The following is a 16405-nucleotide window of genomic DNA, read 5'->3' as shown; positions in this document are numbered from 1 at the left end:
ATACCATGTACGTTCAGTTCAATCAGCTGTGCTAACCATGTGCACCCTGCGAGATTTCCCACAGCATTACGCCATTAAAGACAAAGTTTTAAACAAATACTGTGTGCATATTGACTTTTAGTGATAAAAATATCAGGTTAAATAAATGGCCTTTTAGAGCAGTATTTGTGATACTCTTCAGGCTAGAAGATGCTAGAGGACAGGTGGGAGAAGGAGCTCTCAGAGGGATGAAGGAGACTGTCTCCTCAGGGGGGAGCAGTCAAGGCAGAGCAGTGACAGATTGATAGCTGCTGACCAAGGTAGTAGAGTGTCAAGTCCCAGCTACTGTTTGCTTCCCACAAGAAGTGGAACAGTGGGCACATTTCGCCAGTCTACAACTTTCTAATCACGTTCTTAATCCTCTCTCAAACAGCTTTTGCAATCCCTGCATATGCACAGGCCTCTTGCTGCAGAGGTACAGTACAGACAAGATGCTGAGTCTCTGCTAGACACCTTAAAAGCCAGGCCTGGCCCTGCCCAGTAACTCCACTGCAGCAATTCCTGTGTAAGGCCATGGAAAAGACTGAAAGCTTACTGAAAGCAACAAAAATTGACTACACAGTGTTCACGTCTCCTCACACAGAGTGATAGGCTGAATTATTACACCTATGAATTAATGAATTACTTGCAAACTGTGAAGTAGCTTCCTATACAGATGCAATCACAACAATTAACCTGACATTACTAGACCCTATTTGCATTGCCAGGGTGTATTTTAAAGCAATGAAACTCCTACAATGTTGCAGGGCTTACCTTACTTTCAAAGCAGGCAACGGGACCTAGTTAGAAATCATCACTACCCTCTCCTGGTTTGATGGTTTAGATCTAGGCTCCCTGCTATCCCATAAAAAACTTCCACTAATAACCCTACTGTGTTGCATTCACTTGGAGCTCTTCAACTCATTAAAGGAACTAATGAGTCTTAAGACAAAAAAGAAATCTCCAGGAACAGGAGAAATATCCTTGTCTCCCTTTTACAGGCTGGGGCAACTGGACAGATATTTGGAGTGCTCTATGGGAGGGCAGTGAGAGGGCAAAAGAAATAAAGTCCCAGGGTCCATTCCCTTTTCTCAGCTAAGGACATTACTGAATATGTGTATCATGGGGTGGGGGGCGGAATGCTAAAAGAAGAAAAGACAATGCCCTTTCACTGCTTGGTTTGTGTATTTAAGGACTCCTGGGAAGTTAACATCATACAGGACTCAAGTTTCCTGCATTTAACAAAGGCCCAAGACAAACAGAAACGCTTTCTGCTCAGCCTTAGGAAAGGGACACAGCCTCCTTGCTGTCTCTCCAATGGAGCAGAAGACTTGGAGACTGCAAGCAAGCAAGCAAGCTCCTACCCCATCTTCAGTGTCTCTTCAGCTTCACTCCCATGCTTCTGTATAAGCATTCTGGAAGGCCTTATGACAGAGAGATCAAAGGAGATGCTGAACCCTGAACAGCCTCTTTCCTACCAAATAAATGCTTGAGGAAATAAAGACTCAAGAATATGAGGCACTGCATTCAGTTAGCATCTTCATAGCCTACAGAAGACAGACAATGGCAAGCAGCCAAGAGAACGAGGTGAAATTTTTGCCTGGAGCTTTTAAAGACCAATTTCCTTCATGCTACAAAAATTATTTGAAATCAAGCTTATGCTCCAGATTTCAGGACACACACTTTGCACAGAAAGACGGATTAGTATAGGGAAATGCATGCCCCTCATCTGGTCCTCTATGCCACCACTCTGCAGCCAGCCTCCCCCCAGAACACACTTCAAGCTACTGCAGGACCTCAGAGAAAGCCCCTCTATTTCTCTTGAGCACCAAGTTTCAAACAAAACTACAGAATGCAAGACGGTTTAGTATTCAGATTACGTTCTGCAGCAAAAGGAAACCAACAGGTTAAATTTTTACTCTGTCTTATTAAAGCACATTAGAGGACTTTGTTCAGATGGAATGTGGTTGATTGCTTTCCTCTCTGGGAACCCTACAAGCTAACCATCAATGAACTCGTTAGTCCAACGACAGTTAAGTGAAGTAAAGTTTACCCTCTGCAACTCCACGGAACAGGATTTCAGAGTCAATCATAATGCAATAGCAGAGCCAGCAAGATTTTTATTCAATTTTCATATCCCTTGAGCATATCAGAAACTCAACAAACAAAGCTCCCATTGCTCTCCACGTAACAAGCCAAGCGAACTGCACTTCAAGGTCCACACTCAGGGAACATGCCGAAAAGTGTGGGATCCCACAAACAACTTTGCTGAAACAGGGTACGACCCAACATGACAGCAGGAATTGAGATCTGACCTTGCACAGCTGATCCCATTGTACTCTTCTAGGGCACAGTATTTCTAGGATGAAATTCCCAGGGTTTTTTTGCCAGCCCATAGCTAGTATGTCCCTAGCCAGACTGTGACTGTTCTAGGCAGGCATAAGAGAATAGCACAAACAGCAGTTTACATTAGGACTCTTGCTACTGCCTCTACTGATAACAGTGAGGGGAGTTTAACAAGTTAATGAATATTGCTCTTGTAATTTTCATGGAAGGAAGGAGAGTTTAAGAAAGTTTAAGGTGCTTTTCCAAGGATCACAAATAATACAGCAATAGTAGCCATCAAGAATGCTGGATAAGCAAGTAGATAATATTTAATATCAATAAAATACTCTCCCAGGATCAAGTAGGGGGTCATAGTTCCCCATAGCAATAGACATCATTCAGCTCCTACCCTTGACGAGATATCCAGAGCAAACAACTGTTCACATAAAGAGATCTATTCACAGCTTTCACACTTCGCATTCAGACAACACCCCCTTCACCGCCCTCTGTCCCCACACCTTGGCTTCTCCGAGAAGGCTTGCCAGAAGACAGGTCCCAATGTGCTGAACTCTTTTTACCTACAATCTGCTTTGAGAAGCCTCTGTCTGACAGCGTTTCTGAAGGATTTCTGCTATTCAGCAGTGCCTGAAGCATTATGTGCTGCCCTCCTAGTGAGTGTGTGTGTAACACTAATGGAAAGCAGCTGGTGGGCTGAAGCCGACTTGAAAAAAAAAAAGTAACAGGAGGAAATGCCTTTCATACAGTCACACAGGCTCAGTCTGTAATTGTGTGAGAAGCCAAAAGGATAAGAAGGGGGGAGGGCAAAATGAGACAAAAACATTCATAAGCTACTACAGAAAACAGTGGAAATGCACTCTGTTACCAGTCCAGGAACTGAGAGTAAATGCCTCTGTCCCCTGCATGCTGCCCTGTCTCCACAGACCCACTCCCTCTCAGCAGTCATGCCATTTGCTAAATCACTGCAGAATGGTCTCCCTGCATGGGGGGACAGGACTGCAGCATACATACACAGGCCTGTGTTACCTTAAACCTGAGGCAGGTACCAGTAGCAGACCAGCTATTAGTTTATACTCAGCTTGAGAGGCCAAACTGAAGTCCAAGCTACCATAGCTTTGCAACACTTGGCACCAATGCCAGACAGATTAACCTGTTTTGGACATGCTGCTTCAAGCTGCCCTCATACACCTAATTACTCTGCAGTGCTTTTTAGCATGACCTTGTGTAGTTGCTGTCAGTGTGAGGATCTCCACTGCTCAGACAATAGAGCAAATAGCTTTTGGCAAACAGGTAGATAAGTAAAACGTTTCTGAATAGCCTCTCCCTGATAATAATTTGTCACACAGTTTTTCCAGTGCATTTTCTGGTCTGTACCAATCAGGGGAAATGTGACAGAACATTGCTCAAATCAAGACTGGCACTAATATAGTCATGATCTAAGCACACGCAAGAGCTCAGCCAATATTTTGGGCCCAGACTGCCTCCAGTTTAAAGGAATGTACATTAAATGACCCAGTTGAATTGCACCATTTGGCATTAGCATAGGAATAAGTCAGTGCATTTCCCATGTGGTAATTCTTTTTCTTCACACTACCACACTGGGGAAATTTCAGGAAACAGCTGGAATGAGGATCTTCTTCCACTCTTTCTAAAAAGAAGTAAAAGAAGCAGCAGAGTCATCCAGCAACCATACTAAGGAGCTAGTACATTGGCAGCAGTAGAAGACACTTTCAGATCTACTTGATGTGGATACATTTGGAGTAGTTGGGAAGGAGGGGGAACATGCCTTTAAACATCAACAAGGATGTAACCAAAGTCTGCCTTTGCCAGTTAGGGAGCTACACCCAGTAAGCATTACTGCCTTTGGAAACAGTTTCAAGAGCAAAGCAACAGGAAATGTCAAGCCACTATCACTAAACAGCAGACATGCCTCATGCTAGCAGAGTCAAGATGTCAGAGAGTCAAGTATGGGAATAAAAGTAAAGCTTACTGTCTCTGCCTCTCCATGTGGCAAATTCAACAAATACGCGTAATCTTCCATCGCAGACCTGGGTGGCGGGAATATTTGGCCACTGTTTTCTAGCTTGTGTGTGTGCTTTTTACCACCTCTCCAAAGTCCTAATTAATTTTCTTCCACCTGTGGCCTCCCAGCATAAAGTGAGATGACTGATACCTGACCTGTGGTGTGCAGAGCCCTGGGAGTCCACAGGCTTCTTCACAGGGATCAGCAAAGGATAAAAAAGGTAGCTAAGGAAAGGAGTTTACTGTCAGCTGGCTTCAACATGCTCTACAGGGACTTGAAAAACAGCGTGTCTCAGAAAACTCCATGGAAATTGCCAATATCTGCAAACTGTGAAGGTGACAATTATTAGTTTAGACAGTAAAATCTTTGAGACAGAGCTCATCTTTTAAACATATCCTAGCAGACAGAGACTACTGGGCTGGGAGTTGGGAGAATTGGCTGATTTTCCTGGCTCTATCACTGGATAACAGGGCAAATTACTGGATTGCTGACAGTAGCCGAGTTAGTTATTGCTCAGCCTTGAGTTTCTTTACCTGTGGAATCAAGATGGTCACACTGAATACCTGGAAAGCTTAATGAGCCACATGGAGGAGCTAAGCACTACCTCTGCTATGGGAGACCAGCATGCTGGAATCATACCAATTGACACTGCTATCATGTGCTACCACTACACAAAAGATAGATAACAAAAACCATAAAAATTTGCAAGAGGAGCCTGCATATCTGCCATGCCCCTGTATCTGAGTCTCACACTGATTTCCAAGATCTTATTCTCACAAAACATGAAGAATCATTACATCCTGGGCCTGAAAGAAAGAGTCTGGAGACATTTTTACCAAATTAAGCTGTCTGAATTTTGCAGGGGAAATGAGGCTGAAACAATAGTGAACTGAATGCCAGAACTGAAACATGGGACTTTAGGCTATGTCTAAAGCTTTCTGGTTTTTTAAGGTTTTTCCAAAACAGTCACTTATCCCTCAAACTTGCTGGTTAAAGAGCAGCTTAAGGATGAGAAAAAAATAAAAATAAAAAATCTTCAGATAGATCAAACTTCCCAGGACACATTTCTTCCAAGAGGAGATAATATAGATATTTAATGCCCAAGAATTCAAAGTGCACTGAAAAAAGGGGAGGCTAACAGAAATTTCCAGGGTGAACTGTGTTACAAATTTTCACTCTGAAGATCAAACTGTCATAAAAAAGTCAGCCATCTTTTGGCTACAAGAGAGCAAATAAAATGCAGGCTTTGTGGTCTTGGAGGCTGCCTTTGGCAGGAAGCTCAGGAAACCTCTCTTCATGTGAAGTCCCAAAACCTAGTTGGGGCAACATGTACTGCCTGTACATACACAAAAATAAAAACATGGCCAGCTCCTTCCTATGTTGAAACATACTGTGGCTGGCTGGCTAAACCCCCTGAGTGTGCACTGCCTGTGGGTATTTCTGGAATTCAGACCCCATTTTAGCTCCTAATCAAGGAAGGCCTGGGGCGGCTTCCACACTTGCAGAAGGAGCTCTTCTGGAGCTGTGTATGAAGCTTGAGGGTCTCCCTTCTTTTGCTCTAAAGGAAACCTCCTGCTGTCCCTGCTCTTCTCTCCTGGCTGCTCTCTCTGGAGCCTCAAGTTAGGCAGCTTCTGAAGTGTACTTGGTCTTGAAACACATGGAGAACTGTTAGAGCCAAGGGAGATCAATGCATGTGCTTAAAGCAGTCCCTGAGCCATTTCTGTCCCAAGGGCATCTACTGACTTTTCTCTTTAGTATGAGCAACCACTAAAAAGGGATCCTACTTCTCTGGGATTCCAGACACAAATACCTCTCTAAAACTGGATCATCTAAAATAAGATTATCTGAGCTAATGTTGTTTTGCACCAATGGAGTATCAACCTGTATTCAACTATGTTTTGAAGAAGGCGGTACAGTAGCATCAGGAAGCAGAGAGGGAACATGACAGTAGAAAAACCCAGGAGGGTGACACCAAAGACAAAGACAACAAGGACTTGTAAGATGGAGCACTGACAAGTAGGCAATGGTGGGGGTGGAAGGGAATCAGATGGGGACAGACATTCTGGAAGGTCTTCACAGGCCAAGGTGGTGAGAAAGGAAGCAGTAAGACAATTTGTATTTTTTGAAAGAAAGCAATGAAATTTCAACTTCTGAAACATTCTTTTCACTAAACTAAGACAATGAAAAGCAGTTTGATTGCTAGAGTGAACCAGCAAACAATTCCTTTTCACCTGTCAGATATGTATTTTCCAACGTACACAGATAGCCTGATGATTAACACAATGTCTGCAACATAATTCTGAGCTAGAGCATTCAAATACATCCCATTTGCATCCAAACTACTGTGTGGATCAGAACTGTGTTGGTAGATGAGTGATACTTACAAGCCCTGGCAAAGTGCAGAGTTACATATTTCTGAGAATGAATAAGCATAAATGAATTCATCATGAATAAAAGTCAAACATTTAGTTCACTAATTAGCACCAGATCCTTGAAACTCAGCAGCTAAAAGAAATAACCACCACAAAAATTCGAAGCTGGAATGCCGCCTTAGCTCTGGCTAGATGGTTAAAAAGCAAAATCAGGCGGCTTTGCCTGCACAGCCAAGTTACCCTGCTGGGATTGAGAGTGCTACAATCCCCTCTAACAGTCACAAAGATACCAATGTGCTGCAGCATGGTGACAGGATATGATAGACCACAAAATACCTTGGCACCTGCAGAACTACAAGCTTGGATCACATTAGAGTAGAGCACCTTGTGCTCAACTGCTTTCTTACAGCAGCAACCCTTAGGAGATATTTGGGGAGGAAAAAAAAATTCCAACCTTGGAATTACCTTGGGGGTTTTTTCCTGTTTCCTCACAGACAGACTTATCTCAGATTTTCCCATGTTTGGCTGGTAACCAGCTCTAGCTGCCCTACAGCAGCTCAGGTAGGTTACCTACTGGAAGTACAGTTTGGACCTACTACATTTCTGTCCCACATATCTATAGCCAGATTTCAGCTTCTAAAGCAAATTCTATGCCTTCACATCACAGCTATTAAACTTTCCAGACCTCTGTACAAGGAGGAAATGACAAATTAATCTCTCCAGTTGTCTGTAAGGGTACAAAGCTAGACACTTTGAGCAGCAGAAGTTTCTGCATAAGAAGAGAACACAAGGCAAAATTATGACAAGATGTTTTCATGGCTCAGTCTGGCAAAATAACATAGACAAAAAACCTGACAGCCAAATGGTGCAGAAGAGTGAGAATCATATTCAGCAGATTGTCCCAAACCAAGAAGCTTCTGCTCCAGTGCGAGAGAATTAGGACGGGCAGCATTAGAGGTGCACATCTGTCAAACACTCAGCACCTTGGTGATAGGGAAAGGGTTGTTATACTGAAACCAAGCAAACGGGCATGCCTGCTTGGAATTCCTCTGCCTACAGCCAGCAAACACACCACATCACTGTGGCTGCTAAAACAAACACCATCCAGAGAGAAGCACGAACAGAACGAGGAGGACTGGGAGATGTGGAGTGACTCACTGGTATATTAAGCCAGAACTGAACTTATTGCACAGAGATGAGTCAAATGGAATGAATCAACAAAGAGAAATAGTTGATCTTTTTGTTAATAATACAGCACCATTGTACTAGCGGCATTCAACTGCCTGCAGTACCATGGTTCTGCCACCTCCTGACTGCTTTTGTTCACCCTCTCTACTATTCTTGAGCAAGAAAACAGGACTTAAGCCTCCACTCATTTAATACCAGGCATAGCACTGAATAATTCCTGTGGGCTGAAGACAAAATGCTCACAAATGTCCAAATACTCTGTATAATTGCCACGTACAGGAACATGCTCATAGGTTTTTTATTGAAAGATTCCCCTGAGAGACTCACGACGCCTGGGGAGTCCTTTCACCTCAGTTCACCCTCTCTGACTTGGCCCCAGCTGGGAGAGCTCTCCACTTTCCACAAAAGCACATCCCTTCTCCTGTTCAATGCTTTGCCTCTTGCACCCTCCGTAAGCTGTTTCTTGAAACCTGGTATTGTCACCCCTGTGTTGATCCAGGGATTGTCTCTGCGCTGGTGAACTTGCTTCACTGGTCAGGAACCACCTTTCACCCTCAGCTGTTTTCATCTCAAAAAACCCACTGAAAAACTGTTAATCAGTGATTCTTGCCCTTGTTGGGGAATATTGTGTGAAAGTGGTGTACAATAAAGACAGGTAAACAAACATATTTCAGGATACCAAAGTGTTCACGGGAAGCATTTCACCTCAACAGGATTCATCAGCCACACGGACAGACCCCCCAGATCACCACGGGACCACGGCACTAGCTCTGCCACAGCTCCCACGCAGCACGCACTGACTCCAAAGCCGCACAGCCTCCTGACAGCTCCCAGCCCCACTGAGCCTACGGACCGCGGCTGAGCCGAGCCGAGTCCAGGTATGCTGGGGGATGCCGCAGGCATGGATAGCCAGGGAACTCAGTGTCTCACTTTAAACAGCCTGTGAGTCCTGGAGAGATGCTCCATGTCTAAAATTGCACCAAAGAGCAAAGCGTCATGTACTGTGGACAGTCAGTAAACACAGCTACTTAAATCCCATGGCGATTATATGCCTCCAAAAAGTGAGAGAGGCCACAGGAGGCTAATGAGCTGATGACAGAGAAGAGCCAACAGTTTTATACTGCCCCATTCCCCACAGTGCCAAATTGCTACTTCAGTAGCTGTTGGTGGAGCTTTAAACCACTTCCAATTCACTTGCTAGTGTCCAAGCTAAAACAGCAGCTGCTTGCTGTGGATGGGGAACCAAAGGCTCTAAGGACCTCACACACGTATAAAAGCTGTAAAAAGTGTAGTATGCACCAAGGACAAAAGGACTTCTGGCACTCCTTCCACTATCCCCTATGAGCCTCTCCAACAAGAGGGCTTGCGGCGAAGGTGTGGTAGGCAGTGAACAGACATCTCATCTTAGTTGGTTATCCATCAGGTGGACAGCACTATACCATCTTTACAATAATCCCAGTAAACACCAAAATCTCTTCCTGACATTCATCTGAGCAGGCAACAATGCAAGCTACAGCAACAGAGCAACAGCACCCAATCCAGAAAACACGTTTTACTCAATTTCATGGTTACAACATCATTTTACATCTGCAATGACTTTCATCTCAAACAATCTAAAAATATATTGAAAATTATACTCATACATCCCTTGATTAACTTGCTTTACCCAAATGCTGAACTTCTTTGCAGAATAAGAGTGCACATCAGCATTTTTGGACAACTTCGGACTACAAGAAAAGAACACAATATCCCACTGGAAGTGCGGAGCTTGGCATAGCAGAAGGCATTCAAACTGAAATATGTCCATAATTCTGGAATTGCTTGTGAAAGGCACCATGAAATCCTGAGTGACCACATTAAGTACAGACCAGTTAAATACATTTCCTTATAGTCTGTTACAGAAACCAGTTCTGAGCTGGCATGCAAAGCCTTCAGCCAAATATTTTATATAGCTTCTAACACACTATATTTGTCTTTGGAAATTGGCAGTTTGCATTGACCATCAGTGAACCTTACTATTCAAGCAACCACATTTTCAGCTCATAACTATGTATTTGGCTAGTACCAAAAACTGAGAGATGTATGAAAAGATTCCTCTACAGGCTTTAGAAAACTTCATCTTATCCGTCCAGGTCTAATATTTTTTTCTGACACCATGCTAGGACCAAGCACAACAAAACTTTGCACCAAGGATGAAGAGGTATAAACTTACCAGAAGAACAATTTAAAATTATTCAGGTTGCAGATGCTGGTTAAAGAGAAATATGAAAGCAATCTCCAACTGTGGAATAGCAGCCAAGATTGGGGCTGTGATGAAGAATTACCTGGATTAGGCTTTGGGCTTTTTTTTTTAAGTGATATTTCATAAAAGAACATTAACAAAGCACAGGGACAGGACTCCCTGCACAAAGATCAGATTCAGCCATACATTATTGCAGCGTACCAAGGCAGAGTGTTTGCTTCCCCTTGCAAAATGTGGGGAAGTGAAGGTAAATGTGGCAGCAGCACAGGAGACCACTACACAAAGCAGTTTTTAAAACAGGCCAGGTGCTTTAGCTGGACCCAGCAGCTCAAAGCCCTGGATGGACCGCTTTCCCAGTGTCAGTGACAGGTTTTATGGCCTGCACTGAGCTCTATTAATGCTTTGGCCAAATCCTTACTGGTACCCAAGCCAATTGTTTAAAACATAAAACTCATTTCATTCCAGAATAGCTTTCATTCAGAAAGCAAACTAACTGCTACAAGTCGAATGACCATATGAGGATTCAGGGAGGCCGTTCCAATGACCCATTTGTCCAGAAAGATAAACACTGCATGTCAAACTCCAAACAAATTTCATCCAAAACCAATCTCAGGCTAAAAAACATCATTGTTACTGCAATTGGTGTCTTAGACTCATTTTAATTGCCAATAATCACAGCCAAAGCAGCATATAAAATTTGTAAAGACTGCAAAGTATTAATAGTTGCACTAATCCGCTTGGGAACACATCACAGGGCTGAAATAACAGGTTGAGGAATATAATCTGTATATATATATCAAGTGTAGAAACCTAACTGAAGAGTAACAAGAAAGAAGATTTTGTTGAAGAAAAAAACCCCTGTTCCTCATAAATCAGGTGGATATACACCAGGAAAGAAGAGATCGTACGCCACATGGAAGAAGCTTCATCTGCCCAGCCTTTATAGCCTCTCAGACTTCCAAGTTTGTTTTAACTGCACTAGATGCTGAAGGATTTGGGGGAAAAACAACTTAGCATAAATCAAACAATGTAAACTGATTTTTTTTGTCAATTCAAGTGCCAATCCTCCCACCTTCATCAGGACTCACTCTTAGCCCTTTTGCTAGTTCTGATTGCGTCCTCCCCCTTTATCTAAGGCAGAGTTACTTTCCAAATATTAATTCCCTCTCGTGGACATTGTTACAAATTTCAAAGGAGGGAAAGAGTCAATAGGGATGGAAATGCTAATGGAAATCTAGCAGGAATTGTGTGCCTTTGAAAATGCACATTTCCACCAGACTAATGTGAGACAAACCGCTGGTATGAAAGGTACAATCTTTAGGAGAGGAAAAAAGGAGAAAGAGTGAATTGTCAGCTTCACTTTTGAACTATTTTTTTTCCCCTCTGCTAACCAGGATTTACCCATACATTTAACTATCAGCATTCACATCTTAAGCCTCAAGGTACAACTTTGCTTGCCTTTCACTGTGCATTTTCACTTTCTGTAATCCCATACTGTATGCAAGAATAGAGCCCTCTACAGTCTGCTGATGCAAAACATTATCAAAAACTGCTCAGTTTTTGCAGCAGAAAATTTTGTTCCATTCCTTAGCAGGGAGAATGTCAAAGGAAAAACAGAATGTATCTTCATGGTGGTTTAAAGCACAAATACTAACATGCATTGTCCCATTCTACTCTCCCTTTATAGTCTGCTCCAACAGAATACGTCAGTGAAGCAATAAAAAATATTTATTTTAAAATACAACCAAAACTCTCAACAGGGAGCAATTACAGAAACAAACCTCAGGTTGCTTATCCAAAAACTGAGCACATCAAGTTCTCAAAGAGCATTTACTGCCAGATTTCTAGCTGAACGTTTTTTAAAAGCCAATGTGCACTTCTTTATTGCTCGTTTTTATGTGTTAATATATAAACAATATAACTAATCAATAAGGAAGAGGACATTTTTCCTTTTACTATAATTAGGCAGGAGAAGGTTCTTAATTCCTTTTTCAATATTTCATGTTTATACCTCTGAAGGAAAAAAAAATGACCAATTTTCACTGATTTGGTATTTCAGCCAGGATTGATTTTTTGCACTTGCGTACTCAGAATGGTACTTCAGTCTCAAGGCATAAGCATTTTGTTCAGTGCTGCTGCTGAAACACAACAAAGACAGAATTTCAAAGTACCCACTAGACTCAGCTCACTTTGGATAGGTGGAGGGAAGGGCTCAGCATGGCACTTACTTTTTACTTTTCAGGCAACCGTAGAATCCAGCCATGGTCCTTCCCGGGAGGCGTGTGTGCATTTAATTCATCCTTGTGTGTGGATGCCAGCACAAAGATTCTGCAGCTTCGTATCCTGCTCACCAAATGCCCACACACGCACACAAGAAAGCCAGCATGCCGATGCAATTACTAGCCAGATAAAGTTCCTGATCTGAGGCCCTCCGACTCTGCTGAACTGGGTCCAAGGAGGGCTGTGCCTGTTCCATAAATGGTTATGAATTGTTAACTCCCCCTTTTCCTGTCTCCTTCCAGCACTTGGTAAGCACAGCATCCTAAGTGTAAAATACCATATGGCATTTGATTCTGTCTCCCTGTGGGACTAATGAGAAGCTTGGTTGTAATTAGGATGTGAAGAAGCCCTGAGGAGATTAATTGTTATTGTTATTTTTTAGACAGAGAAAGGCTAAGGAAAATACTTGCAACATCTTTGAAATAACCACTAAAAACTGCAGTCATTCTCCAGCACATAAGGGGTGCACGGGACCTTCCAGAACAGATATTATCCCATCTCACTGTAAATCACAATCTATTCTAACAAGCTATTCTGCACATTAACAGAAAAATTAAAAAAACAAACAAAACAAAACAAAACAAACAAAACCATCCATGCAATATTGCAAGGTCATGCAAAAAGCTCTGGAGTTTAAAGTAGCCAGCACACCCATATAAGAAAAATACTGCCTGGTGGTGCCCTCTGACAATACACTAACAGTTGTTACTCACTAGCACAACTAAGGAGGCCCTCACTGGGTGTGGAAGGAGGAAAATGTCTATGGTTTAATGCTGGGGAACATAAACCTCAAGCAGCTTCATTCACAGGGGTGACCCAGGCCCTGGGGACAACATAACTGCACACATTTCTGACATTACATTGCATTAAATTCATATGGAAATGAATCTGCATCATGGCTGTCAATGACCTCTCTTGAGGTAAAATCAGAGACGTGAGGCAAGACATTGCTTGTGCTGCCTGCACAAAACTAGGTAGTATCAGCAGCCAGTAACAAAGTGTTAGCCTGTTCCTGCAGTCGCATGTCTTGGTAAGAATCTCAGCTGTTGATTAAAAAAAATGCATGCATATTAAACGTAGTAAGTTCATAACTCTCATAATTGCAAAGGAAAGATTTACACTCATCCCTAAAAGATCAGAAGAAAACTACATTTATTTGTATATCTCAGCTGTACATAATATTTGAATACTTGGTTCTGGCAGGCCAGTAAGAGGGAGTATTGTATGAGTATTTCTATATGAGTTCCTCTTAAAGGCGTTCAGTAGCAAGACCAGATTTAAGGTGGAGCGGTTCTTCTGGAATACTAGTATTCTGGAATACTACTTTAACACCTTTCCCGTAAGAGAGACATGAAGTTTGAGAAATGCACCTCTGGTGAGGAGTCCCATAACTGACTCAGCTACGGCAGTTTCATTACAGTGCAGAACTTTGAAATCTATGAACAGACAAATCCATTTCTCTATTTCTATAAAGCCCCCTAACAAAGGAAAGCCATGACACAAATAATAAATGACAGCAAGTGCAAGGGCCATCACAAACAGGAACCAAATCATATTCTAGTCTAGTTTTCCACTTAGCAGCAAAGAAAAAGCCTCCACAAGCAGTCAACTTCAATGCCATCCACAGAAAAACTGCAAATCAAACCTGACCTCAAGCAGATACACTTTCTGTCCCCTGGGAAAAGAGAAAGAAGCAAAAATACAGTAACACTAGTTGAAGTTTTACCCAAATGAGTTTCACTGTTGTCCTGAATTACTGCACTTGTCACAATGACTTCATGCTGAACTCCTAATCCTAACAGAAAAAGGCTAGTTAGAGAGCATTAGTCTCCACCGACCAGAGAAAGCCCACAGAAAAAAAAAAAAGTCAAAATCAAGGCTCTAGTTATTGGGTAACAACCACTAAGAAGGAATTCCTGGAGATTACTGGAGAAACCTTCTGACTGGCTTAACGTACAAAACCTTGGACGTAGGATTGCATCTGAAATCTGCCCGGCATTTAGTTCAGAAAATGCTGCCAACAGAAACATTTATAGTAAGAAACGAAGGAGACCTCATGAGAAATTCGCATTTGTATTTAAAAGCAAGAAAGCTCAAATGGCCTTCCAGTGGGAAAGCCCAATCCCTAAAGCCAGTGGAAGGGTGTAATCCTGATGGTTTTGGAAGAATTTCATCACTAACTGGTGTAGAATATGGCCCACAAGCTTCAAAAGATCAGATTTTTTGCTAACATGAAGCAGATTTCCTGTCTCCCAACCTCCTCAGATGGTTTGCCTTCAGAATAGGTTTCCTTTCATTATTTTTTTTTCTTTCATGTATTTTTGTCTTGAAGTTACTTACTTGAACATGCAAATCTTCATCTCTTGGGTTCCATTTAGGTCAAACATAGTCCTGTTCCCAGCAACTAGCAGTTTAGCAACACACATTGCACCATCTAGAAACTCCCTTACTTTCCAAGAAGCACAGACTAGTAAACAGTCATTAAAAATAATTACCCCACCTCAGGATTTAATACTTTTTGATTCTCTATCTTCATATCAGTCTCGAAGCCACTTCATGGTAGCATTTATTATTCACTGCTTTGCCTCTTTATCACTAGCACAGTTCCAAATGGCCACACATTGAGCTTTTTGCTTAGAGATCTGAAATCTTAGATGTTGATAAACATCATGGCTCTACATCCACAGGTAAATCAGTGTAAGTAAGCAGTTATGTACTGTACCCCAGGTCTGACAGCCAAACAGTTGCTGAGCTGACATCAGCTCTTCACCTGTCAAGTGCTAAAGCGAATGGGCTGCTCTACTGCCAGTCAATTAATTAAAGCTGTTTTCAGCTTGGAAAGTAGATGAACACAAAATAACCACAGAATATAGACTTTGGCAGAGTAAAGATGGTTCTTTAAAAATAGGGAAGACAGCAAGTTTAAACACCTGGAAGTTGAATCAGATCTGGATTTCCTCTAAAGTTCGTGGCTTGGCTTGATTGAAATAGCCCAGTCTAGGCTCACTTTCATTTGAAAATTATGGCCTTTCCCATTGACTTCTTCAAAATCACTGTCACTGCTTTCCCTCAACAGCCCAACATTGCACCACCCCCCTGTGATCACTGCACATCCAAATCCGCCTTGCTTCATCTTCTGAGTCTGCAGGCAGAACAAGCAGTCCAGGTGGCAAGCTGCCCTCCCGCAGTGGTACCAGCAGCGATGAAGAGGTAGCACCAGAGCTCCCAGTGCCTAGTAAACTTCCCAATAAGTTTCTTATTTTCTCCAAAGGGAACCAGGGAGGCAAGTCTGAGCAAGGCCCAGCAACCCAATCATTGAGAAATGCTTGCACCAAAATACAGCTCCTAAAATCAGCGAGTTACTTGTTTCACAGGCACTTTCACCTGTGTCATTGCAAAAAAGGCCTCTTCAACGTAAGTAACCAACAGCAACTAGTAATCCAATGGGGGAAACTCAAAGAGAGCTAAAAAACACTGGCATGTTTCCACAGTCACTTCCTACACATACACACGGGTACACACCAGCAGCCTGACAGCAGAGGTGTCAGGAGCTACACACACAACCAGCAATTCAAAATATGTTTCGTGTCGGACAGATCTACTGCTTTTCTTGCAGCCTCTTGCAACTAGATCTCTAAGGGCTAACCATGTCCTTGCCTCCCCGGCTCTCAGATAGTGAACACTTCACACTTCACAAAATGTCCATTCAAAGCTGGTTTGCATGCAATCAGGACACATACACAGTGCAAAGCAGCAGGAATGGACCAGATGTCACACAGTTAGGAAATCCCATGATTCACAAACTGTGTTTAAATGTGGATGTTTGATTATTATCTTTTTTTAATTTATTTTATTTTCAGAAGGGGACAAAAGTTTCATGTGAATTTTTCACCAAACAAATGTAGGGGCAGGAGTAGAAATCCTACAGCAAACTAATAG

At 42.4% G+C, this 16405-nt stretch overlaps 1 protein-coding gene across 2 annotated transcripts in view; it reads right to left on the bottom strand.

Annotated features, from left to right (window-relative positions):
* The window catches only part of KIAA1210 (KIAA1210 ortholog), a 59645-nt gene that overhangs the window by 32112 nt on the left and 11128 nt on the right, over positions 1-16405 (bottom strand). The window contains exon 1 of one of the 2 annotated variants that reach the window (XM_075054120.1): positions 12415-12606. The exons of the other annotated variant lie outside the window; for it this stretch is intronic. Coding sequence (XP_074910221.1) covers positions 12415-12476 — 62 coding nt within the window. The 5' untranslated portion in view covers positions 12477-12606. Of the gene's footprint in view, positions 1-12414; positions 12607-16405 lie in introns of those variants that run through there. 2 annotated transcript variants of the gene reach the window in all.

This window comes from Buteo buteo, chromosome 22 (genome assembly GCF_964188355.1).
Source record: "Buteo buteo chromosome 22, bButBut1.hap1.1, whole genome shotgun sequence".
Classification (NCBI taxonomy): domain Eukaryota; kingdom Metazoa; phylum Chordata; class Aves; order Accipitriformes; family Accipitridae; genus Buteo; species Buteo buteo.
Note: the sequence above shows the minus strand (reverse complement) of the source record. Positions and strands in the feature narration are given on the sequence as shown.